The sequence below is a fragment of the Amphiprion ocellaris genome, chromosome 1, assembly GCF_022539595.1.
Source record: "Amphiprion ocellaris isolate individual 3 ecotype Okinawa chromosome 1, ASM2253959v1, whole genome shotgun sequence".
NCBI classification, from domain to species: Eukaryota; Metazoa; Chordata; class Actinopteri; family Pomacentridae; genus Amphiprion; species Amphiprion ocellaris.
Genome location: NC_072766.1, coordinates 22,569,512 through 22,596,789, shown reverse-complemented (window position 1 = coordinate 22,596,789; position 27,278 = coordinate 22,569,512). Strand labels below are relative to the sequence as shown.

The following is a 27,278-nucleotide window of genomic DNA, read 5'->3' as shown; positions in this document are numbered from 1 at the left end:
TTCAACTCTGTGCCGTTTCAGGAGTTGGAGTGTGCTGTGTCTGTGGAGGAGGATAACAGGCAGGAGTGGACCTTCACCCTCTACGACTTTGACAACAACGGCAAAGTTACCAGAGAGGTAAAAATATTCTGTTCTGAGCAGAAATGTATGTAATTACTGAATAAATGTATATGATGAACATGCCAAAAAGGTGTAGCTTACTTACTCATTTTGGCATTTTTCTTTACATTGTCATTGCATGAACACAGATGATGCAATAAGAAAGAAACATGGATTTTAAGTGATTACCACAGAAAAAGACTGGCCAGCAGCTTTACTTATCCAAAACAGCATCCCACCTCAGTCTGGAGTAGAATCAGTAACTTCTCTGTTCACTTTTTCTGGTGTCACCACACCCAAAAGGAAAGGGAGGAAAGAAGAAGCCTCCAATCCAATCTTACTCCTAAGAACCGAATCTGTGTTTCTGCTCCTGTGAGGCACCTTGTGGCTTGCGTCTGCCTGGTACAGATCTGAGAGAACATCCAGAAAGGCCCGTGTTTTTTGAGAACAACTTGAAACAGCGCAAAGAGACTGGAGCTGTCCTCTGTGTGGTTGGCTGTGCAGTTTTTTTGGCATTGCCTGTGGCTCCATGGCTCATGAGACGGCAGGCGGCGGCTTGGAGGGGGAAAGAAAAGCTTTCTTCTCCAGCTCTTTATTTTTAATCCCTTCACACAAATAAAAAAGAGAAGGAAACCAAAAATGACACAGGAGGCTTTTATTTTACTTTATTTTTATTTTATTTTTTTGACTGCTCATCTATGTTTGAAACTAGTATGTGGAGCCGGTCCCTTAAGAATTCATAATAGTCCTTTTTATGAGTCATACTGAGCAGAAATCATGCTATTGCATTCTTTGTGCAGCACAGACTTAATTCTTAGCAGTTCTGTCAAAGCAGCCCTTATGATAAAGCTGTTTTACGTCCCAAAGTAAAACACTGAAGACATTTGAAATATAGTGCATGTCATGAGTCAGTTCATTTCAAATCCATACCAGATGAACTTTTTATGGACAGTTAGAATTTGGATTGCTGTGAAAAGATCCAACAGTTGCTAACACCCAATAGGGAGTCATTAGCTCATTACGCTGCATAAAAACACTCATCAGTGCAAAATATAGTTTCTTAACAGCCACAAGAGACTGTGCTTTTTTATGGAAATTGTTGGAGTTCAAATGTGGTCACTTACAACGTTCTAAAGTGAAAATTTTTAATTTGGTACGCTTGGCACAATTGTTTTATTTTTCTTTGTGTTTATTGCTGTTTGTTGGTAATCAATTGTTATATCAGGTCAAAGTTTTATAATAACCTTAAGTTGCTTGACACAATATACTCGACAATACACACTTTGAATTTGAGGTCATGTATACATGCTCATGTCCCATTTATTTGAAAGTGTGTACAGATGTTGGTCCCTATGCAGATGTAATTTCAGCCGTTTAAAAGACTTTTGGGAATTAGATGGGGAAAGTGTGGCGCTCCTAGCTGTAACGTGACACATATCAAGCCTGACAGCTAAGTCAGCTTCCTCTGCTACTGCCAAGACATTTCTTTTTATGAATTTAGAACTTGTCTTTACACCCTGCCTGATAGCTACACTTGGAAAGCCGAAACAACTGATGTCAGAGTTTTTCTCTGTTCGCTGTTGTCTAAGTCACTTCTCGAAAATTCCTAGCTAGCATGAGATTTATCATGCATGATTTTAATGCATAAAGCCAGAGATTCTTGGATTCATAGCGCAGTCATAGTCTCAATAGTCTCCCATGCTACTTTTCTCTTGAAAAAAAAAAAAAAGTATATATATGAGCAAATATATATATATATATATATATATATATATATATATATGTATATATATATATATATGTATATATATATATATATATATATACATACATACATACATACATATACATATATATATATACATATATATATATATATATATATATATATATATATATATGTGTGTGTGTGTGATCAATTCTTGAAGCTCAGATGTAACACATCCTCTCCTCCTCTTTCTTGCAGGACATCACCAGCCTGCTCCACACCATCTATGAGGTTGTAGATGCTTCTGTCAACCATTCTCCTGGCAGCAGCAAGACATTGCGGGTCAAACTCTCTGTGGCTCCTGACTCCAGCCAGCGGTGGAGGAGTTGTACACAGGGTGCGGCAGGTAAAGCTTGCATTAACACAGTGGGTGGGAGTGAAGGAGAAGAAAGGGCATTTTGGGGTCCCCCTTGTGTTGCCTGCTGTCAGCTCACCCAGAGATGTGTTTGTTGTCATGCAGAAAGGCGGCTCCTTCAGGCCTGTCAGAGCTTTGTTCCTCGCAGTCTCGGCGTCGCTCCATCTCTCCCACTCAATGGGGTTCATTTTTAATGATGGGGGGAGTGACAGAGCCAAGAGAGGGCCCCCTCCCTCAGTGCCTTCAAATACTCTGAAAGAAACCTTAAGAGATGTGCCGAGTCCTTTTGATAACCAGAGCCATTTTTCTTTTCTCCAAAGTTCCCTTTTTTCCCCTCTACTCCCCCTCTCTTCGTCCCCAGTTCTCAGAGCTGCCGGGAAAATATAGCTGTGTTCAACTTAACTTTTCTCACTGACGACTTGGTAAACAAGTAGTCAGGAAAAAATATCTCAAAAAGTATATATTCCTGTGTGCTTGCGTCCTATTGTTTCGGCTATAAATATCTGTCAAGAGATTCAGACAGAGCAAGCTTTGAAAATATTGCCGGTTGCCTTCATGCTAATTTCAAACTGCATCAGATCTCACGTCCTTAATAAACTATTTCTGAAGTCTGCATGTTTTTTATTTCATTTCACGACTTATAAGAGGCTGAGAGTTGAAAATAGAATAAATGAAGCATTGTTGTTTTTCCTTTTCTATAGATCTTCAAAGTAAAACCCCAAAACAAAGGTTGCTTTCTTCTGAGGCTTGTGTGACTGTTGTCGTGTGTCTTTGTGTGTGTGTATGTGTGGTTGCTCTGTGTTGCTCTCTTTGATAATAGCCTCCTGTCTTTCACACAAACACAGACATGCCCCACCCCAGAGAGAAAAATGACAAGTGCATCGAAGACCCCAAGAGTGCAGACAAGAAGTCTCGAGCACTCCTAAGGTAAGCCCACCTCCCCTGCACATTTCAGTCTCTATTGCTTCCATCCACTTCTTGAAACAGAAAAGCTAACTTTCCCATAAAATGTGTCAGTGGTTGTTAAAGGATGAATTCACACTCGGGTTGTGCAATAGTCTTCTACTCTTTAATTAGTTTTGCTCAAATTTACCTCCACTGCACTAACGAGGAGCAAACGGGAGAGAGTCAGCAGAGAGTCAGCTCACTCACTGTGCTGTTGAAGTACTCCCAAGTTCTGCTTCAAGCCTGTGATTTTCCAATCACCATCTCACTCCTCTAACAATTACTCTGCCACTGCCTGATCATAAGGAACACTTGTTTTACTTTCTCCAAACACTACCATAGTGAAACTCACTGGCCCAAACTGCTACCTAATGAGCAGTGCCGCTTGTGTCCGCAGGCGCCACCACAGTGACCACCACACCCAGCCTGGCTGCCAGCGCCACTGTGTGGATGAGAACCTGGAACGCAGGAACCACTACTTGGACCTGGCAGGCATTGAAAACTACACATCCCGCTTCGGAGCTGGTGAGTGGACCGGGGCCAGGGGGGGGGGGGGGTGAGGGGAGGGAGAAATACAGACCGTGGCCCTTTGAAGCTCTATCCAGGGGCCCTCATTACTGCGGCACCTGCTTGGAGCCATTAGGTGGAACTACCAGCCCACTGTGCTCCTCGCCAGTACAAACATCTGGACTCAGACAAGCACAATACATCAAGTGTTCAAGGCTAAAGCCCATCAACAGAACGGGCTGTTGTGAAGTGAAATATTAGGTCTAATAAGCAGCGGCCTTGATCTGATGGTCAGTGATGACATGCTATTATTTTAATGTTGGTTTTGTCAGGGAAGTGCTAACAGAGATCTGCTCTGTCAGGGTTATCTGCTTAGAGAAAGATCCTGAAATGAGGCTGCCAGAATCGGATCATATAACTTTTGAGTAGAACTTTATTAGAGAGCTGTTCGCACAGTAATTTCCACATCATGGTATATTTTTCTCTGCTCTTTAAATGGTTTTCTTGGCATTTCGCCTTTATTTAGACAGCACTGTAAAGATAGACAGGAAATCTGAGGAAAGTGAGCAGTGGAATTACTTACAGCAAGCCTGAGGCTCAGCTGCTAAGAGCATTTTAATCCATGTGGTGTGTGGTGTATCCACTCTGTCATCAAGTTGCCCCAATTTTGTTCTTGGTTTGGATTTTGAGTACCTATATAATAGATCTTGACAGTGGACACCAACTCTGTGACAGCCTTGTTTGTTTGCAGTTGTTTAAAGTAAACAAATGTGTCTCCCTCTCTCACAGCTCCCGCTGCAGAGCCAACAAAAGCAGAGCCTCAGACCAGGTCGTCCAACCAGACTCGTTCTCGCTCCCATGAACCAGAAAATGGCCAATCCCATTCCCACCATCGCCGCCTGCAGACTGTTGTGGACACTGTTGCTCCAGACAGTCTCCACCCCACCAGGCTGCGAGGCCAAGACTCAGGGAAACATGCCCTCCGTTCTCCCAAGACCCACAGCCGCACACCTCCAGCACAGATCAGTGGCAGGGTGATGAGGAGCCGAGGGGTCCCCCCTCCTCCAGCCCTAGTTAGCCAGACACCCCCTCATCAGTCCGCAGCCCCCTACCGCAAACACAAGCAGCGGTCCAAGGAGAGCCAGGCCTATCGGGCTTTAGGCTCTCTGGCAGCTCCAGGACCAGTGGTAGAGAAAGAACAAGTGAGAGATCTGCCCAGTGTGCTGCTCTATGAGGGGGGGCTGGCCCAAGTGGTGCAACGGCATGAGCATCACCATCACCATGAACACCATCACCACTACCACCACTTTTACCAGTCCTGAATTTCCACCTTGCCTGGGACAGCTCGAAACTCCTGCAGCCCCGCAAACCCCAGTCAGGCCAGCAGACACTGACTGCAGGGAACCTTCTCCTTAAAAACTGTGCAGTTAGCCCTGCAGTGGCATTGTAGTGGACACAGGACATGAGAAAGAGAGGAGGATCATGGGAAGGGCGTCCCAGTGCTGAGACGTTATTAAACAGTGTTATGAAGAGGTTGGTCAGACATACAAAAGCTTGGGTATGCAGCAGGACAGTGATTCAGGGCCACAGTACAGCGGTACAGGACTGAGGATCACATTGGGGCTCGAGAGGAGGCACAGAGGGACCGTTTTAATAAATAACTCAGATGTTCCTTTCCCCACAGCACAGTGATCCTCCACCTGATGAACTATATGTCTCCAAACCAGCACCACCACCCTTCCAGATCACTAAGCCAAAAGGTTTTTATGGAGAAGGAGGGACAAGAGGGAGAAAGACTGTGACGTAAAGATAAACATATATGAAGGAACTTGGTGATATGAGAGCAAGGCGTAGTGTGTATGTGTGTGTGTCAAACATGGTGTGAATGTGTGAGTGTAGCAAAAGTGTGAGTGAGTATGTGTGTCTGAGTGTCACGACACTGGTGTCTGTAGAAAACCACTCGAAGTGCGCTCATGGGTGCGTGAGTATTTAAAGCAGGCTGTCAAGCGGGTTTTTGAAGATGAAAATGAAGATTCTGATTTAAGCACGCAATACCCCCTGAGCAAAAATGGGAAGGAAAATGTTGAAATGTTGTAAAGTAAAAAAAGAAGAAGAGAGATCTCAAATCCGCTGCTACCTCTAATTTTATCCTAATTGTTGTAATGGTGATTTTGAATAATCATTCAGAGGTTATTTTCAAATTACTTCAAAACTTTTTTGAAAGATAAGAAATCGCGTCACAATCTGCAGTACTGAAATGTCGAAAAGCTCCTTACATTTATGAACTAACATTTGCTGTACATAAGGTATATATTGTTATCAATTTTATAAGCTTTATTGATAATGTGATATCTTTGTATTCATGCTCTGAAGAAGCTGTTATGCTTGTTTTCCTTCACAACTGCATTTTTATTAAGACCACTAGGAGCCTCATTTTTACCACAATATGTACAACTATATCAGTAACCCCATCTCGCACTCCTTCATCCTCTGTTTTTCACTGAACTGTGACCTAATAATTATGGCGGAATGGCTAAAATCCCAACATTCGACGGTGCTGTTCAGTAGCTCATTTTCACTTTACAAGCAAACATTAACAGAACATTGATTCACCAGTTAATTCATTTTCTTCAGATGGCAGTTTCCTGTATTAAGCTCTTGTTATGCTCCTGAATCCCAGCGGTTTGTACCAAGAGCTGTTTTTTTTTTTCCATTTAAATGTCCAAAATTACAGCAGTTGAATCACATGGTGTCAGTCCCACGATACCATTAAAAAGAAAACTGAGATGGTGTGATCTTGACATCAGAGCAGTAGAATTCACCAGTTCTGGCTCAAGTCTTTTGGCATATCAGTAGAAACCTTTTCATATTTGGCCAACTAGAGGTTGGTGCATTCATTCACCAGTGTGGAGTTTGACCTTTAAGGAGACTTTTATTTATGCAGGGAAATATTATGCATGCATCCATGCATGTAATTTTTGTGCTTCGCCCTTTTTCAGCTTTCAGCAGTTACCCGTATTCACACCTAGTTGTTGTCCTGCGCCATGGTTTTCTTTATGGATTATAGTTTTTGAACCTTCAGAATAGTGTTCTCCTCTACCTAGTAGCAGCTTTGTCGTCCTGCCCTGGGGTCACACGTCTGATCCCTCTGTTTCCATGGCATCTTCCTGTCCCCCAGCTGTCAGCAGGTCTTTCACCGTGCCGCCATGTGGCCTGAGCGCTCAGCCAACAAGGCTCTGTTTGTGGTGCGGCGGGGCGAGGGCTTTCAGCTGTCTCATTCCTCTGGTGCTGGATAACACTGGGCCCGGCCCACAGTCTCCACTGCACCCATAACTCACCGGTCGCTGCTGCTGTCCTGCCAGCACCAGGGACTGTGTGTTCATCCCGCCCCGTGATGCTCTGTAGGTGTTGCCTGCAGTACACTTACCTTTACCTATGTGACCCCTGAGCCAATGAGAGCAGTGAGATAATAGCTGCCTGTGTGACAGCATTAATAACCTTAATTCTTGGTAAATTCCTTGATAAACAACCTGCTCTTGTGTAACTAAATAGTGTTCTATGAGGGTTTAAGTGTCCTGCTCGAGGGCAGTACATGCAGAGGAAGTGAACTGTCAACACATGGTTTGTGAGAACCAGACCCCAGGGCCAACAATTGTTCAAGCTACATCCACTTAGTTTGATTGTGTTAGTCTCCCATGAGGATGTGTGTGTGTTTGTGATGAGCAGGAATGCAGTGTATGCCAGTCTTGTCCTCAGCCCTGCGGCATCCTCTCACAGCTGCAGGCCATCCTTAACCAGAGGCACCAGTCAGACGGTCATCTCGTAGGAGCCGCTGGTGAAAACGGCTTCATTCCCAGACGGGTTTCACAGCTGCACCCCATACCTCAGCTTCCTCACCTAACAAGCCCTTGCTCCTGAAGCCCTTGTAACACTGTACCTTCTCTGTCAGTGCTTTCACCTCACCTGAAACAGCGTCAATACTAGTCTCCAAATGTAAGCAGTGTGAAAATGGCCGTCTTGTTGCGCTAACGGACAGCAAGCAGGCGACTGTTCGTCCTGCAGGGTGGTCTGATTCGACACGGATTCAGAAGGAATTTGGGTGAGTCAGACCCACAGCCAGGTTGCAATTTTTAAACTTGGTTTCACCCAGAGAGAGTTTTACTAAACACACACTGAATTCCCTATTTGATTTAATTCTTTAAGCTCCCTACTTCACATTCATAGACTTACCTGAACTCACACCAGAAACCTCAAAGGTTCTTGAGCGAGGACAGCATTTGTTACGGGTTGGGAAAGCGGTTATTTTTCTGTTTTGTCGCATAGACTTTGTTAGAAGGAGAAAACCTCATTTACAAACCCTGTGTTCTCAAAACCTCATTCTTAAACCGAGCACTGTCGCTATCCCTCTTCTGTTGTTTATCCTATCATGGCAATAGATCTATATATTGAGAGCAAGTAAAGTCATCCTCAGGTGTTGTTCAACTCGACTACCCCACTAAATCCGCCAGAATGGATTTTTTATATTATTTTGTTTGGCAGGTTATTAATTGAGTGTGGGTGCAACATTTAAAAAAAAAAAAAAAAATGAACACCTCTGTCCAGAACTAACATTTTCAAATCATGTCACTATTTTAAATGAACCATCCTCTGTCCTGTTGTTGAAGATTCTCAGTAGTCGGAGTCACTTCTCCAAGTTAACACAGTATCTAAAGCACCACTAATTTGCTCTGTGAGATCATGTATCAACATTTTTGTTTAAAACTGATGTATATAGTGGACTGCAGAAAGGTTAAACCAGCATCATGTAGAAAGAATATAAGGCTTATTTATAATGAAATAACTGTCAAGCTATCTCACTTGCCTACTATCAGCTAGTATCTGCCACGCCAATCCCACTTAGCAGGGAGGAGTAATAATCTGTCTCTCTTCACACTTCACACACACAGACACACTTTCACTTGGTGTTTGTTGTATACTGCTTTAGCCCTAGTTGCCCCCCTCCCCCTCCCTCCTAATGTTTTTTTTTTCATGCCTTTGTTTAGTTTATATTAGATTGTATTTGATTAATTGCTTTATTTATTTGATAGCAGATCTGTGCCAAGGGAACGTACCCTTTTATTAAAGTATGAACCTGTTCCTTATAAACTGACTGGCTTTTGGACTCACCTCAGTACAAGATGTCCTTAACATCGGTGCACACATTACACACAGTACAGATGATGGTATTTGTAGGATGCCAAGAAGAAACGGGAGTCAAATTACCACACACGTTTTACACAATGTCCCATTACAACTTTAAAAGCAATGTGCGTTTTAGATATTAATTTTAAATTAGTATATTAATGCCTTCTCTCACTAAAATCACGTTACATTTCATCTTCTGTGCATATTGGAAAAGCGCCACCATGGCTAGTCTCTCACTCTTACACGCCTGCTTTTTGAGCTTCATTGTTACCAATATACTAGAAAAGAATGTCACACTGCAAACACTTGTGTCAACCCAATCACACTTCTTACTGTCATTTTTGTATTCATAATTGGAAGTAAACACCATGTTTTAATACCTATGTGCAGAATAGCAGAATACTTTTAAAGCACCACTCTGGCTCACACTGAATAAACCCCTAAAAACTCATCTCTGTGTATCAAAGTTACATATTTAGACATTTTTTTTAACATGAAAATAATCCCTTCCTGCTTGTTTTGCTTCTCATAAATTATTCCCATAGAATTCTGCTCAGACATTGTAAAACTGCTCTGAGCTGTGCAATGATAAGTTGAAGTATTTGGAATAATTCAGCCGCATGTTTGAACCGGAAGCAGATTTGATACTGAAAGTCAGATCCTGCAGTCTGACAGGACTGAATGTTTAGGTTTGTTTCACATAAAACTCTGCGTGAATCTGTGTTTTTGAGACTATCATCAATACACTACGTCTTCAAGATGGAAATACTCAGCCATGGCATTGACTGATTACAGATGGTTAGGATAAGACCAACTTAATTCATCCTGGAGGAAATTGTTTTGCCAGAGTACAATACAATAAACAAAGGTTAGTAAAAATATACACAATTACACAGAGGTTAGTAGTAAAATAGAAATGAAAAAGAATACCAAGTACAAAACGAAAATTGTCTAAGTGTGTAAGTGTTTGTGTGAAATGTATGAAGTGTCTTAAATGCATGCCAAGGAATAGTGTCCAAAAAAATAAAAATAAATGAAATTAAATAACACCAGTACAAAATGTAAACTAAATAACAAGAAACAGATTAACAGAGCAAATGGTCAATTCATCAATTCAGTACATATTTATTTATATCTTTAAAGGCAGCTGTGTGCAGCAGCTTCCCGCCCACATCCACGGTTACAAATAATAGACAGGAGAACATCGACAAAAAGTTGTGATAATGACCACACAAGGCTGTTCAAATCAAAACAAAGTGAAAAACCAGACATATACAGTTCATTTCTCTTGTCTTTGAAAAGAATTTCTTCCTGATAATTAAATTCCTCACACAGCTTGCACCTTTTTGTGATGTATCTCCTTAAAATTTTTCCAAGAAGTGAGCTGGACTGGTGAGAAGGGTGAAGGGGAAATGTGTGTCTGCCGTGATGTAAATCTCCTCTCCCCTATTTCTGAACCGGTGGTGTCACACGGAGCTCCCAAATCTGGCTGACCACAGCCAGCTGCTCACCACGCCACGCTCTCGACATGAACACACACTTTCATCTGCAGCTTAGCAGCTTATCTCTGGTCGTGGCAACCGCAGAGAGTCTGCCTCTCGGCAACGTGATACGGTTTCCTCTCACGAACACGGCTATTTGTGTGAGAGAGCCAGTGTAACCCGCAGAACTTGTATCATCGTTACAAATGGTTTCTATCCTAACACAGCTTACCAGGTTATTATTATCGCTGCTTTACACATCTCAGCTATTAAAAGCATCAGGCATCCATATTAGAGGTGTAAAGTAAGTGGTTACATTTATACAAGCAGGATTTCCTTAAGAGTTAAAGTAAAAGATCAATTGTATCTACCTTTACAATGTACAAAAAGGCACATGACTGTTATGCACACTTAGGAATATCGATTTGATATTGTATTTTTTACAATACCTCTTAATTTCTGATAATGTTTTACAAGTTTACTGTAAAAAAGGAATACGAATTTGAGATATCAAAGTGAAAAGAGGAACCAATATTTGGAAACTTTATGGCCTCTTTTGTTTTATCAGTTGATAAACCACAATTTGATTTTTTAGAGTATAAACTTGGATGTCTGCAGGAAGCAACAGATCACACAGAACTGCTTTAACTTACCAGATGCACTTTTAAAGTCACCCCTATGATAAGACAGGCTTACTTGTACTTATCCTGACAATTTATAAATTTCAAAGATAGGAGAGCAGGCGTAGCCCTGGTGTGAGGTGGCATGCATACAGATTAACATACAATAAAGAAACTTTCCAACTTCCTGCGATCATTCTTTGAAAGTAATTCTTTAATTTATTAAACTGCATGGTAACTCCTGCAGAATGGTGCTGTCTATTGGAAAAATAAGCCTAAACTGAACCCACATTGAGTTTAACAAAGTTTTCTCTCTTTCATCTAACAGCAAACAGCTTTTGATTGTGTTGCATCGGTAGACAGAGAAAGAAAAAGGACTTCACAAGTGAGCATCGGTCAGTACAAAAAGTAATGTTTCATAAGATCTTGGCAAACCTAATAAATTCCATACTTGCGCTCTGTGAAGATGCCTTGCTACATTTGCCATAACTAATGAAAACCATGACGACAGAGTATTGCAGCGAAAAGAAAACAGAGGTTAGAACCACAGCGCTGACCCTTTGGTAGGCTGAATATTTCAGGCTCTGGGAAATCAAAGTTCTCAAACCATCAGCCAACAATGATTAACCTTAAACCTATGAATTTCTGACAGTCTTTTCAGTAAAGTGCTGACACATTGTTTTGCTGTAGTGTGAAACCCAAGATTGTTTTAGTCCTCTGCTCTGAAAAATGTTCAAAAACTTTTTTCCATTCATCTTCATTGCCAGTCTCAGATGCCTTATAGCCAAAGGGGCCATTTCCTCCTGTATCCTCCTGCATCATGTCTTCTCTGTAGCTTGGCATGAGACTACTTCTTCTGCTTTTTCTTCTTATTTTTGACATTCTCTTCATTTTTTTCTTTTCTTTTTTTATTTTCACTTTGACTTTGATCTGCGCTCCTTTCAACTCTTCACATATGTTGGTAATAGCCTTGCTGTTCATGGAGATTTTCTTCTCCAGTGCAGAGTAACGGTTGGATAATGCATTCACGCCTTTTGAAATGACAGCAGTGGAGACAGTGTCCTTCCTCTCATCTGTAAGCCTGCCTCTGCTGCTCAATCTCTGTGGTTCAGAACTCTCTGAAAGTGTGTCAGGTACAAGAGTTAAGGGTGCAAAACATGTTTTACAAGTTCAAACCAAAGTTTCCTCTGGAGTTCTTTCAAGGGCCAGGGTTTGCAAAATTCAGTGTGTCATTGTTTTTAAAAGACAATTAAGTGTCTCCAGTGTGTCTAAGGCCAACAAAATATGAGAAAAGACCATCTCCTAATTTCTGTCCTTTGACTATATATCAGAAAGTGTGTCTCTGAACAAACCGTGCAGTAAAGAGCAACTTCTGAGGCTGACAAAGTTCCTTGAATGGCCACTTGAGGCAAGCTCTAAAATAGAGCGACTCCCCATAAAGCTCCACGTTAAAATGTCTAACTTAACAGAAAGAAACATGTTTAAAGCCTGGTACAAAAAGCAGTTTTTCTCTGTGCAGCTTCTTTCCCCATTCATGATGACTGTACATGGTGTGAATTGTTATAGAACTCACCTGTTTAAAATGTATTAGTCATTAAATGTTTGTATAAAAAACTTGACTAGCAGGTCACATTCACTGGACAGTCAGTGGCCCGCCTCAGCTCCACTCATGCTTCAAATTGTTGGTCATTTTTTAGGAAGGTACAAGAGTCAAAACCAGTGATATTAGAGGCATGGTAAAGTTTACTGTCTGTGCAGCATTTTGAGAGGAAACTTGAAATTCACATTCTGGCGACGACATGAGGCACTTACATTAACTAAAAAAGGGAAATTTGTGTACATCCATGGTTTTCTTTAGATAGTATGTGTTTTTTTAAATTTATTTTTGCTGTAAGAAAAGCAGACGTCAGCCTCAGATTCAAATGTGCACATAAAATTGACCATGACTGGAATTCTGAGTGAAGTCAACCAAAGTGGTGGCTACATTACTGTTTGTTTTGTTAGCATATATAATTCATTTTACATTGCAGCTCAGTCCAACCTATACTCAAGAAAATGTTTTTTTTCAGCTGTGAAAGAGGTCCCACAGGGGCAGTTTCTGCTATTAGATCATACACAAAGCTGCAGGCAAACTAGTTGTAGGTGTACTATGCTACACATAGCCTACAGTATATGATAGCTGAAAGTAAAAGGCTCTTTGTGGTTTAAAGGCGCTGCACACCCATACGAGTGTTTAAATGCTCTGGCTGTTTAGTAAAATAAGCTAAATTACTACAAATATGGGGTGCTCCCAACCTGTTTTATTATGGTGTATTTTACATTTTATTTAGGTGTGTTTGATAAAACTGTAACACCACTTAATCTCTGAGTAGATGTTACAGTGTTCTTAAAGTTGTACATCCTAAAGGTTTAATTGTTATCTTCCATATATTTAGCTAGAATATCAACATTACTCCAAAGCTCTGAATATAAATGAGCATAAATTATCTAAAGGTAAATTGCTTAATTCTCATTTGCAACAAGAACAAAAATCAACACAGGACATTGGTGCAATGACTATAAACAGTCATTTATAGTTGATTTCTACCAACAGTAATTTCAGTGAGCAATTATTGCGAGAAACAGCTAAGGATAATAAAGAGTGGCGATAGGGGAATACTCCTCTCTCTCTACTGCACATCACAGAGGTATTTATGGCCACAAACATTTTCATTCATTTATACTCTAATAAGTCAGCCAGTGCCCAAGAGGATCTTAATTTGCGCTATGGAAAGTAAAGATTGTCGAGTGTAATTATAGGTGATGAGCTCAACACAATATTTTGCCTCCTTTGAGTAAATCAGGACAAAATAGCTATTTTAAACATTGATTTTTTTTATTTATTTATTTTTTTTACATCCAGTTGAATGGAATTCTTTAAAGAATAATGAGCACATCTCTTTTTTCTTGCTTTTCTATTTTTAGAGCTATGACGAGCTCGGCGACTGTCACCGAAAAACTCTGCATTAGTCGGGACTATAATAGGATAAACCTTTGCCCTGTATGTGTCCTCTGTTGTATTTGTGTTGTTGGCAGACATGGGTTACAGGGGATGGTCTTTCTGGGTAGAAATAAACCCTGCCTCTGTGCTGCCACTGACAAAAAAAAACGCAATGATATTGACTTAAATATGGGGAAATAAGAGGCTGCCATAATATGTCCTGTGTGCTTTGTTTCCAGCAGATAGGCAGAGAGCTTTGAAGTGTGGATTGGCACAGCAGGGAGTGAGCTTCTGTAAAGGCAAGATGCTAAACGCTAAAGGATGAGAAGGACATGAGGTAGTCTATTACCAATACAGGAGCTAAGAGGGGGGAAAAAGGCAAATCCAATGATAATGTACATCTGTTCCAGCGAATTTATGAGCTTTGAACATTTTTTTCATTTGGGATAAGTGGATCCTTTTTCTTACAGAATCTCAGAACTTCAAAGCAGATTCGCTTTGGATAATGCAAATGATCGGAATATGCTGTTTCCTGCCTACTCAAGAGCATGAAAAGAAAGAGGGAAAAGAGAGAATTAAAGCTAATTGCCATGGCAGTCTTTTATGTGTGAAAAGAAGGGCAAAAATAAAACACTTCAATTATTGTCAAGTTCATTCAATTAGGAAACAAGCTGACAAAGTACAAAAGTTCAGTGTGTCTGACCCAGTAGCCTTTTGAAATAAATGTCACTTTTCACTGTCGACATTTGCTTTGTTCTGTCTGATGAAATTATAATTAGCAGGATTAAATTCACTCTATAATCACCAAGCTGGTGCTGGAGAGGGAGGCTACTTTGTTCAGCTCGGATGCTGGTGGCAGCTCAGGCCTGGGGGGTTGGATGTTATTCCTTTCAGTAGTCTAATATTTTGACGATTATGCACAATGCTTGCACAGTTATTCCTAAGCAAATCTAATAAAGATTCGATGATAATAAATATTAATGTGACTCAAGATGTAGTGTGAGTAACTGATAACAAAAGGAGTTTCTGACCCACAAAGTTTTCGTGATCTGTCTGATTAATGACAGGCAGCCAAACCACAAAAGTCATTCGTGACCAGGAGCAGTTTTTAGTCTTGCTGTGTCTTCATCAGCCTTTTGTGTCTGTCTGGCTAGAAATTTGAAGGAAAATCATATTTGTCATTAGCATAGTGTGCAAAAATCCTTCACCACCAGATATAAAAAGACAAACACTTACACTGGATATGTTTAAATGTGTGTTTGTATGAGTGTGTGTCAATAAGAGTGAGAGTCTTCGTAGACTATAACTGCCATAATTTTTAATAACTAGGCTTCACTTTCCCCAGTTTTCTATCTATCTTTATTTTTGTTATTGTCATCAAATCTTGTAAAAATACCAAAACCCAGGCTGAACTGATTCAATAAATATTCTCTCAGTCGTCTAATACTGTAATTCTCTGTGCCACCAAGCTCCACTGATTGCTAAAAACTACAAAAAACACACCTGAGAGCCAACCATCGCAGCGGATGACATGGTTCAGTTGTAGTTTATCTTGAGTTAATCCCACATACAGAATTCTGCTAACCGGAGCTGCAAGTGTGTATTGAAAATGAAAAAAAAAAAAAATTAAACATTGAAGTTTGAAAGATTTACTTCAGGCAGAAGAAATGAACGATGCTGAGAAGTGCTGCAGACAGAGGATGGAAAGTATTGAGACAGACTAATACATTATTGATTTCATTATGGAACTCATTGTCAATAAAAGAAGAATAATGGCTTTATTCTTTAGAAACTCAAGTAAGAGAAAGACATTTGTATCAATAACCTGTATTTAATTGTCAAAATTTAAATTAAACACTCTCATTGTCAAGCATGTTGTGTTACTCTACATTGTTGGATGGTTCAGTATAAAAACTTTAGGCTGAGACACTTAACATTGGATTTCTGGATCAAAATGCACAGACTGAAGATATTGTTAATTGTTATGTAATAAAAATGTTTTATATTAAGATGCAGCTAACTTCTTAACCTAATGACATAAATATTAACCAAAATGCAGAGACTGAGGATATTGTCAGTTATTATGTTATGAATGTGTATTTTATTTTATTGAGATGCAGCTAAATTCTTAACAAAGACATCGATATCGACAACTGTCCACTTGCAATGACTACAGCTGCTTAAACTGCAGCTGTGGTAAATTGCTAACAACAGACCCAATAGAGCCTGTCAGTCATATTTTTCACTGAGGCATGAATCTATGACACCGTGGGACATTCTGGAATCACAAATCCCACCACAGTGATATGAAAAATAGCGTTCTCTTTTCACTTTATTTTGGAAGTAGCACTGTCCAACTTTTCCAAATTCCAAATCTACTGTCTGGACTTCTAGAGACTGACTCCAGGCTTCTAGAGATAGCAAATGAATAAAACAAGGCTCCAGAAAGTTGCATTGGTTTTTAGTAGATCATTGGAGCTCTTTCTTTTTGCAACATCAAAGGCAGCCGCAGCTCTTTGATGTGGCAGCATGCTGTTTAAGGTACAGACTGAATGGAGAGATGTCAAGCTGCAAGGTGCCTCTGTAGTTTACGTTGAGTGCTGCAGAGAGCTGCAGATGAAAGGAGCAAACAGAGTTTGATAATGAATGTCCAACAAGTAGGACCCATCTCAGACAGCGCACACTCAGCAGGGTGCCTGCGCTAACCTTGAGCGCAGCACCCCAAACCTCAGGCAGACGCTGGAGACCAGACTCCTTCAACTTGGCTGCGCCTGCAAAAAGGGGGGCTCTCAGATGTGAGCTTTAATCTTCCTGTCAATTAAATCCTGATTGACGCACACACCCATGCACACATGGTCACCGACACATGCTCCACTTAACCAGTCAGAGATGCCATCCACTTCCTCTGCTCAGTCTCCCTGGCTGGGAGAGGCCTTTTCTAATTGCAAATCCATCCTTCCAGTGTATGAGTCAGTCTGTGGCTTGCATCCGCGCATTACTACAGTACTGCTGTCAATGTCTCCATTAGTCAAATGGGGTAATTCAGCTCCATTAGTCAGCCCTTCTGTGTCATAGGAATAGAAGATTACAGGTTGTCACTATATGGCTTGATGCCATAGATGCAGCGTCTGTAATTATTCTTTTTTATTGTTTAACCTGTTGAAATAAAACTCAGTTCTTGTGTTAGTGGACTACATACTGTAAACACATGCCCTGGACAGAGGAAGTACTAATGCATCATTTCTTACTAGACTGGGAATCTTCACTGCTGTTTGCTTAGTGTGAGGCTTCCATTAAATACTGATTAGCTCCTTTTTGAGAATTATTTATCACAGAACCATTGAAAACATGTAAAGAATAATGTAGCAAGTTTGTGTCTTATTCTAACACTGTATCAACCTCCATCACTAAGATCGCATATTCTGTACTATTCGTACTGTTCCTTAAAATCTTAGATGTTGAGAACTGATCTCTCGAACCAATAAAAAGCCAAAAATGTGCTTTAAGGTACATTTCATATACTGTATGTGCATCTTTCTGGCCAAATAAAATGAATTAGGCTAATGATGATTGTGTAGAATTGCAAGCCAAATATTATCTGGAGTTAAGGTGAGGCAGCAAATTTAAGTGTTTTTATTGTTTTCCTTCCTAGCCATTGAAACCCTGACTGACACAAATGCACACTGATTTTAGTTGATTGCCGTTTATGTGTGTACTGATACTGTGTGTTGTTGCTGCATTCAATGTCACCTACAAGGATAAAAATCAAGTCTTTTAATGACTGAGTCTTCATTTGTGTTGCTTTGCGTACTGTATTGATGCGGATATAATATTTCTACGTGTGCAGTGCAGTACGTCCACACTATCAAAAAAGAAACACAGATTTACCATGTGTGACCAGATTACACTGACGATGAGACGTGCCGATTTGTTTCTAGGAGTTCTGAGTCTCTGGCAGACCGATCAGCGCACATACAATACATCAGTGCACCTGGCCTAACGCTGAGCTCACCACATGTGCTTTTGATATCTGCACAGAAAGAAAGCACAGCGATAAAATGGCTGAGCCAAAGTATTCCATCTCTGCTACGAGTGTGGGGAGGATCCAGCACTGAGCTGCGCTGTTATTCACTGACATACAGTCTAAAGCTGACTTGGTGGATGAGGTTATTTAGTGCTGGGCAGGAGTTTATATTGGAATACACCAAGCTGAACTGACTGGACCAAGATTTAACTTTCATGCCCAATAAACTGCAGGCTGAGGAACAGATCTTCCAGGCCATATAAGTCAACCTGTCTGTGGGTCTATTCTGTGTGAAAACTATTAATCTTCTGTAAAGTATTTTAAAGGAACATAGTTACTACTATGTAAAAAAAATCCATTCATTAATAATAAAGAAATTCATATAGCCCGAATGCTTAAAGTTGGAGCTCATATTGTCCATGTTTTCACACCAAGTGTTAAGAATTCTATTATGACAGAGGACAGAAATACGCAGAAATGTCTTTAGGGATTGAGCCTGTGTTTTTTATTGACAATTTCTTACCTTTCTTTCTTATCCGTCCAAACTTCTCTGAACCCCCAGCTGTGATTTGGATGACAGAACCCCACCTTAGTGCTTCATGTAGGATGTCTTGACAGAGAGCACTCTGCATTACACTCCCCTTGGTGGAGTTGACAGTTTCTTAGACAAGAAGGGGAGGAAGACGAAAAGAAACTCCCCTTTTTGAAAGTTTTATTCCAGTTTGTCTTTGATTACTGCTGTCCTTGTGTGTTTGAGGATTTTCCCCCACAGGGCACAGCGAAGACACACGATAAACTAATCATGGTGCTCAGGAGGGAGCTGTAATAACAATAATGATAAATCATGTGACCGCCCAAAAAGCTATTCTTGCACTTACTTCATCTTGACTTCAAAGAACGTAAGCGGAGCAGGGAGCATTATGAGCTGTTTTAGGGTTGGTGTTTTATATGCAGTTTTTGAAGTTGGATCAGATGCACAGCATGCTGCCTGGGCTGCAGGTTCTAAGTGGTTACAGTATCACTGCTAATCCAACACAGTACAATTATTAGCATACTAAGATGACTGCATCTTTATTTCCAACAAACCTGACAGGAATCACTCCCCAACCTGCTATCAAAGTAATACTAATTAAACCACCAAACTCAAACTGAACTTGGTGCTCAAAGAGAGGACTGCGGTCAGGATGATGGGAAGAAAACAGCTTCTGAGATATAAAAAGAATCAGAGAAATGTGACAAAAAGAGGAATATAGAAATGTGTCAAAGGGAAGAAAATAAAGGAAGTCCCATTCTCTGGAGAAAACCAGGTCAGTTTATTAATGCAACAGTTCCATCAAGTGGCTACACCACCAAACTGCAACCTCCACAGAGCTCCTATTTCTGACATCTAGTTTTCCACTTCAGGGTATTTTTTGGTGTCTTTTATTAAACATGTGCAAAATTCCTCATTTGTATTCAACGCCAGAACTTCTGCTTTTAAAAAGTATAATTCCTCTTTCTGGCTTTTAACATGCAGAATCAAGTTAGCGAGAGGATGTGGAAATGGCATCAAATCTCAGTGAGCAATGGGTTTCAGCATGTGGCGAACTATATTTAAATGCTTCTGAATATTGAAACTGACTGTGAAACACTGCTTTTTTTCTGTCTCCAAAACATCGGGGAAGTGGCTCAAACGGTCATGTTTGAATGCTTTACTTGTCTTCCATGCTACAGGAGGGGTGGAGCAGTAGAATAAGTTTCATTTTCAGTTGTAGAATGAGGAAGATGGAAATATGAAGCTTTCAAGTCTTCCTCCGCAAATGTCAGATGGAGGGAACAGGGCTCCTCTTGACATTCTCATGAGAAAGGTAATTTTACAATGACTTTACTGTGTGTTGCAGTCTATTGCACTTTGATTTACATTTGTTTATTTCTACATGTTTTAAAGGAGTGTGTAACACAGTTTACATGAAAATAGCCTGTGTTTGTGTACAGCTGAGGAACAGTGGAAAATGAAACTGTAGGAGGCTAGAAGCAGCATAATGATGACATGCGGCTGTTTGTTGAGACAGGTCGTGACACTGAAAGCAGCAGACGTACAAACTGGATGCCCTCCAGCACTGGGCTGACGTGCAAACAGCATGTCTGCCCAGGAGCTTGTGCTGAAAAAACGGACAGATATACTTGATGCACTGTGCAGCAGTGGGTCAGCTGAACATCTGGAAAGGGTTCTGGATGTACTGCTGGCACAGGGGGAGCTCACATGGGAAGACTACCAGAATGTACAGGTACCAGGACGGGCGCTGTACACCAATGCCAGACAGCTGCTTGACCTGGTTTATGCTAAAGGTGTGGACACCTGCGGAATCTTCTTTGCTGCTCTCAAACAGGTCTTGCCTGAAGTGCAAGGAGCTGGCTTCTCCTCTTTGAGCAGCTGTTCGAATGTAGAAGAAAAAGAAGAAACTCACGGAACGTCTGCTCAGACTCTTCTGACTCAAAGGCCGAGTCTCATTTACAAGCTTCAAGACTGCATTGATGGTGCTCTGAAAGCTCTGGTTCAATCAGGCCACTTTACCTCAGCAGATTTTGATCCAGTGCAGCTGCCCATATACACACCCACACAGCAGGTACTGAAAGCTTCCAGTTTAACACAGCTTCTTGTTATTGCTCTTTACCTATTTATCTTGGAACGAAGCCTCTGCTGAGCTTTTGCATTCCTTATTATTGGGAATTTATTGAAAGTTGTTTCTGGTTTTATGTTGATGTTTTTAGCAGTCTCAACTATATGTTTAAATGGATTTACCACCAGTTTAAGAGGAGTGCCGGTACATATAGCACCTGGACCACACCTTCATAACCATTTAGCTTACACATATAAAAATGCAAACATAATACAGTCGTCGGAGATTCAAGGAGAACAGTGTGTCAAAACCAGTACAGTGCTTAAAATGACAGGTAGTTGAACTGTGAGTGTGGTGTGTTAGATAACTGCTGGGTGATGGAGTCTTGTGTCACTAACTGTGCACAGGACAGAATTGTAAATGCAAGGATTTTTATACAATTTTATTGGCTTATTCATCATTGTGTTAACTAATGTGACATATTTATAGGCCATATTTTTGGGCACAATTTTGCAAAAAAAAAAAAAAATTACACTATCTTTTCAACATAATGTAATTCAAATGGTTGTTTTTTCAGGCTTTAGAAAATCTAGCTTGTTATAATTTTAGGCAATCACAGGTAGCATAAATATTAATATGGAGTATGTAGAGAAAACAGGATGCTGTGGGTTTGACTGGTAGCCTGACTATCTTTGCATTTTGAAGCTCTTGCTTGTCTGGTGGGACGAGCTGAGGGCAGAGAGCAGAGGGGAGAGCTGCAGGAGGTTGTGTGTTTTCACATTTTAAAATTTTTTTCAGATTTCCGCCCACTGCAGATCTAACAGATATTTGTTTAAATAAAAACGTCCAGATTACCACTTTAAATAAATGTTTTTTGCTTATTCACTTAGATAAATTATTCCGTTTTTTTCTGTCTGTAAAGTAAATATAAAGCAGGGAAAAGGAACAGGTAACAAATCCACTTAAAACCCACTGAAGATCACTACTAAACTAGGGCCTTTCTATGAAAGTTAAAGAAGTATTCCAGCATATAACCCCTTTAACACTGTATGTTTTCTTTTAATTCATTATTATGCATGGATTAAACCAAACATATATAACAAGGTTAATTAGTGGACACTTTAAAGGTGCTAGAATGTGGACTTTACTGACTTTGGACAGAGACAGGCTTTCCATGTCCCTAATGTGAGGTAAAAAGAGGATTTTAGATACTGTATATATGACAATAAAGTTATAGTTCTGGCTTTTGCACTGGGCCCATCATTTTCAAATTATTAGTAAAAATTAATCTAATCCATAAGTTGTGTGGATCAAAATGACTGCACTGAGGGAGAAGATACCTCCTTTTAAGAATTTACATTTAGGTTTATTACAAAAGATCTCTTGTTGGTTGTAATTTTATTAAACTCTTAAGAAGCGTACATCATAAGTAGCTGATATTCAAAATACATATATATTAGAAAAGAAAATAGACATTGTTCCTAAGGGGGGAGTCTTACCTTGCTTTACCACCTGCTCCTGCAAGCATCTTACTTAACATACAGACATGAGACTGGTTGCCATCTTTTTATTGCAGTCTCAGCAAGGAGGTAAATAACTGTATTTCTCTAAATGTTTGGCAATTATTCTGTTTTGTTGTTGTTGCTGTCATTCATATGTCAACCAGGCAAGGCGTCTGCTTGACCTTGTCAGATCTAAGGGTGAGTCAGCAGCAGCGGCTGTCCTGCAGTACATTCACCAAAAACAGGAAGCTGGATCCTCACTGAACGAGGAGAAACTGACTCCCCCCAAAGGTTTGTTGTTATCATAATTATGATGAAAATGATTACACTGTGCAATAATATTTCACTGAGCATGATGAACCTATAGCAGATGCACATTCTTGTTTAACCACATGAGAACTCTGTCTAAAATATACAAACTATATGCATTTCCTTTAAAAATGTGGAAGCAGTGGAGCTCAAACATAAAATGTGAAAGAACGTGTGAAAAATGAATGGCAAGTTCCTCATTTTAGAGAATACATGCAGAAACTATCTACAAGATGTATAAAAGATTTTAATGGGATCATTTTCACTACTAATACATAGATTAATTCTAATTTATCTTTTTAAAAACTTTTTTTCACAGAGGTCTTGAAGTACCAGAAGAAACTGAGCAGTTCTGTATGTGCCCAGTCCTGCTTTCTCAGTACTTATGGAGGGACGAGCCACATGTCTCTAGATGACATCTATACTGAAGGCCAGCTGGAACTAGCTCACGAATGTGTTGACGTCCAGGGACCTTTGGGCCTGGAGGACATAGTTGGGACGGTGGGTACAGTGAACGAGGAGGCCGACACAGTGCTCGTATGTGGGGAGGCGGGCAGTGGGAAGAGCACCTTACTCCAGAGGCTGCACTTACTTTGGGCTCGGGGTGCAGCTCTTCAGTACTATCTGCTTCTTTTTCCATTCAGCTGCCGCAGGCTGAACTCAGAGCAGAGGGAACTGTCTGTCCAAGAGCTGCTGTTTCAACACTGCTGCTGGCCGGACAGGGAGCAGGAAGAGATTTTCCAGTTCATCCTGGACCACCCACATCTTATCCTCTTCACTTTTGATGGCCTGGATGAGCTCAAGCAGAGTTTTTCAGATGAACACAGACTCTGCTGCCCCACACAGCGTGCACCTGTTCATATCCTATTGTTCAATTTAATCCAAGGTTCACTACTGAAGGGGGTGCGGAAAGTGGTCACTAGTCGTCCAGAGGCAGTGGGCCCTGTGTTAAAGAAGCACCTCTGCAAGGAGGTCCTCCTGAAGGGCTTTTCTCCAAATGGGATTGACTGTTTTGTGAGAAAGCATCACAGTGACCCCACTGTGGCTGTTAAGGTTTTAGAGTCCCTACAAGCAAACACAGCTTTACTTGGACTCTGCCATAGTCCAGTCCTCTGCTGGATTGTGTCACAGTGCCACAAGGAGCTGCTAGGCTGTGGGGAAGGCAGCCCCCAAACAATCACAGATGTTTACCTGATGATCTTACAGCACTTTTTCCAACGCCAAAGCCCCCCGAAGAGCACTGTGAGGTTAGGCTGGCAGCAGGGGCACCTGGAAACAATCTTGCATTTAGGGCAGCTCGCCTTTGAAGGAATATCCACCACTTGTTATATCTTCTCAGGTGCAGACTTGGAGAAATGTGATGTAACTGAAAAGGATATCTGCATGGGCTTTCTCACACAAAGTAAAGACATGTCCTCCTCCCACAGTAAATGTTATGAATTCCTCCATGTAACAATGCAATGTTTCTTTGCTGCTCTCTACATTGTTTTGTCCAGTCACACAGACCGTTATGCGATCCCAAAGCTCTTCGAGCTACAGGAGTTGAGAGACACAGGTGTGAGCAGCATGTGCTTCAGATCCTGTTTGCCTTCCACTGACCAAGAAGAGCAGATTGTAGATAGTGAACATGCAGTAGCAGAAACACCAAATCTGCAAATCACAGCCACCTTTGTGAGTGGACTACTGTCCCAGCGCCACCAAAGCTTGTGGCTCCACTGCTGCTCCACTGCTATGGTGGAGAAAAAGGCTCGACAAGTGGCGAGATGCCTTTCCAAAGGCATGCAGAAACATTTTAAATCCATCCCCCAACCAGTGCAGGGGGAGAAGAAGAGCATGCATGCAATGCCCGGCTTTGTCTGGCTTATCAAGTGCATCTATGAAATGCAGGAGAGCAGGATTGCAAAAGAAGCGATGAGTAAGCTGCAGGTGGACCACCTAAAGCTGACCTACTGTAACATTGGTCCTGTAGAGTGCACTGCACTTGCCTACGTGCTCCAACATTTAAGAAACGCCGTGGGCATCCAGCTGGACAACAACTCTGTTGGCGATGTTGGAGTGGAGCAGCTTCTTCCATGCATGCACATATGTAAATCCCTGTAGTAAGTGTGCAAAGCTTCAATTCTTCTTTGTTGAATGTCTTTTGTTAATCATTTAGCCATAATTCAGAGTGAACAAAGTCTAACAGCATTTATTGTAAGATAAAACTGTTTTGCTTAAATGTCTGTATTCTTGTTCTCAGCCTCAGAAATAACAACATTACAGATGAGGGAATTCACAAACTGATTGCCAAAGTAATCCAGTGTGACAACTTTCAGAAAATTGCGTAAGTATTGTCAAGATGATTCATTATGCAACTGGGAATTAAATTTATTAGTCACAATGCATAATCATTTTATTCCTCTTCAGGCTCTTCAACAATAAGCTAACTGATGCTTGTACGCAGCACTTTTCTCACCTTCTGAAGACCAGGCAGGATTTCCTTTCTTTAAGGTCAGCCTCAGTCATAAGATGTGGCACTAAAATGGGACTGCACAAATAAGTAAGCCTTTACAGTGCAGAAGAAGAGATAACTCCTTTATTTCTTTTCAGACTAGGCAACAATAATATAACAGAGGAAGGTGCAAAGCAGCTGGCAGAGGGGCTGAAATCCAATCATTCACTGAAGCATTTAGGGTAAAAGTTTTCCTGTTAAATTTCGTGCTTCATATTGCTGATGCATTTCCATGTACTAATCTTTCTTTCCATTTCCAGGCTTTGGGGCAATAAGATAGGTGATGTAGGAGCCGAGGCCCTTGCCAGTGCTCTAGAGAACAGCGACACTCTGCTTTGGTTGAGGTAATATTTATGTTTAACACCAGCACATGTTTGGTAACTTTTGACGAAGTAAAACATGCATCACAGATATGTAAGTGTGAGGATGCTTTATCAGTTGTACAATATATTTCCGGAAGATGCTAAACACATTGCACTTTCGGTTTATGATTAGCAATTTGTCTTGAATCTAATTAGAATTTGATATAATGGCAGCCTGGTAGGCAACGGCGTCGGGAGTGAAGGAGCTTATGCCCTCGCTAACATCATCAGGAACAGCACATCGCTAGAGGAACTTTGGTAAGCGTTGGAGACAAGATTTACTCATATTGCTTGTGCACATGACATTTACAATAACTGAATGTCTGTTGTGACATTTGAGCAGTGACTGTACAGTAATGCTTAAATGACTCCACCCTCGTATTTCCTGTGACAGGCTGACAGAGAACTGCATAACCAGAGCAGGGGTGGAATGTCTGATTGAAGCCCTGGAACACAACACTCATATGAAGTCAGTGTGGTATGTGATCCATTCATTAATACAAGGATTCCCATTGTTACACATGTTGTTAGTACATGAGCGTGTGGGAAAAGAAAAGCTTGTAGTTTCCATCTCAGTTTTGGTTAAGCTACAATATTAGTTTGGCTTTCACCTTTGTTTTTATTTCCAAAGTGACCGTTGCATTGTAATTGATTGATTTTTGTCTTTTTCTGATGTGCTGCAGGTTGAGAAACAATGACCTCAGTTTGGAGGAGGTAAAAGAAATGGCACAACGTGAATCAAGACTGACCTTCTGATCTGAAGAGGCTGGCCAAGGAATGTGTAGTGCAATAGATTGGTTTCTATTTATTATAGTAAATGTGCTCTATTAAAATGTGACCTGTAAAATGTGTCAAATGTGAAATTTATTTTGACATATTCTGTTTGTTCAGACACATAAAACTTTTTGACTTTTGCACTCCACCACTGACATTGCTATTTATTATAATAATAATGATAGAGTTGGTATATGTTTGTATCAAATGAAAATAACTGACATGCTGTTAGTACCGGAAATTAACTACCGAAGAGATGTACAATTTTGATACACTCGTATTTTAAACAGTATTTTGCTGTTTATCATGGTTAAACCGCTACTGAATGGTGTATGTTTTATTGTGATACATTTTCAGACAGGAGTACTTACTTGAACATACACTGAACAGGCATAAAATTATGACCATCTACCAAATATTGTGTTGGTCTCCTTTATGCTGCTAAAACCCCTCTGACCCAGTGGGGCATGGACACAGGACCTCTGGGGATGTCCTGTGGTGCCAGGATGGATGGTAGCAGTGAATTCTGTGGGTCCTGTGGGTTGCAGAGAGGGACCTAACTAGATCAGACTTACCCTGGGACATCCCAGGGTATAGATGCTCAATAAGATCTGGATCTGGGGAGTGTGGAACCCCGCTGGCCACCTTAGCTCTGTTGTGTTTCCTGGGCCACTCTTGAGACGTTTTTGTGGTGTGTCGGGGTGCATTATCCTGCTGAGGGTGGCAACTGCCATCAAGGACTGCTGCTGCCATGGGGGTTTTGGGGGGTTGCTTGACCTGCAATGTTTAGATGGGTGGTACATGTCAAACATCCACATGAAAGTCAGGACTCAAGGTTTCCCAGCAGAACATTGCATTATAACAAGATCGATCGATGTTATTCACTTCACCTGTCACTGGCCATAATGTATCTGATCGGTGTATGATCATCTCATGTGTGCACATGGTTTTCTGTCTCTTCATTTGCCCTCCTCTCTGTTCTTGGTGGAGCCATCTTAAAGTTATAATGAACAGCTTTTTTACTGATTCCAATCCAGTCCATTTAGTGACTCTTCTCCCACCGTATTCCTCTTCTTCAAGCACAGCTTTATTCTTGTCACCTCACAATTCTAATCTTTCAGGCATTGTTGAGTGATAGTTTAGCTTGGATTATTTGGTGACTTTACACACACAGGGCATGCAGAAAATAATAATAACTCAAATCATGCTTTCAGTTATTTAGTGTGAATTTAGATTTTTTTTTCTGATAATGTATAAAGCATTAGTAAACAGCACCA

General features: G+C 40.8%; 2 protein-coding genes across 3 annotated transcripts in view; both read left to right on the top strand.

Annotated features, from left to right (window-relative positions):
- nkd1 (NKD inhibitor of WNT signaling pathway 1) overlaps window positions 1-8,823 on the top strand; it is a 50,352-nt gene extending 41,529 nt beyond the window's left edge. Inside the window, exons 6-10 of one of the 2 annotated variants that reach the window (XM_055015088.1) lie at window positions 22-117; window positions 2,066-2,204; window positions 3,068-3,149; window positions 3,565-3,692; window positions 4,464-8,823. In XM_055015088.1, coding sequence (XP_054871063.1) covers window positions 22-117; window positions 2,066-2,204; window positions 3,068-3,149; window positions 3,565-3,692; window positions 4,464-4,996 — 978 coding nt within the window. In that variant the 3' untranslated portion in view covers window positions 4,997-8,823. Of the gene's footprint in view, window positions 1-21; window positions 118-2,065; window positions 2,214-3,067; window positions 3,150-3,564; window positions 3,693-4,463 lie in introns of both variants that reach the window. The other variant, XM_023275821.3, reaches the window with a different exon arrangement.
- Window positions 8,824-19,699: 10,876 nt separating this feature from the next.
- Window positions 19,700-26,077, top strand: nod2 (nucleotide-binding oligomerization domain containing 2). The gene is made up of 11 exons (XM_023275837.3): window positions 19,700-19,810; window positions 20,015-20,569; window positions 22,230-22,356; window positions 22,694-24,473; window positions 24,614-24,697; window positions 24,781-24,864; window positions 24,964-25,047; window positions 25,126-25,209; window positions 25,402-25,485; window positions 25,622-25,705; window positions 25,911-26,077. Exons 2-11 carry the CDS (start codon window positions 20,084-20,086, stop codon window positions 25,981-25,983), a joined length of 2,970 nt encoding a protein of 989 aa, XP_023131605.2. The 5' UTR covers window positions 19,700-19,810; window positions 20,015-20,083; the 3' UTR covers window positions 25,984-26,077.
- Window positions 26,078-27,278: the final 1,201 nt, after the last annotated feature.

What these genes read in the sequence shown, in the direction of transcription:
- nod2 (XM_023275837.3), top strand. Translation starts at nt 20,084, where the DNA reads ATGTCTGCCCAGGAGCTTGTGCTGAAAAAACGGACAGATATACTTGAT. An exon ending in CACATATGTAAATCCCTGTA is followed by an intron (nt 24,474 to 24,613) that starts GTAAGTGTGCAA and finishes TCTTGTTCTCAG; the next exon opens with CCTCAGAAATAACAACATTA. An exon ending in GACAACTTTCAGAAAATTGC is followed by an intron (nt 24,698 to 24,780) that starts GTAAGTATTGTC and finishes ATTCCTCTTCAG; the next exon opens with GCTCTTCAACAATAAGCTAA.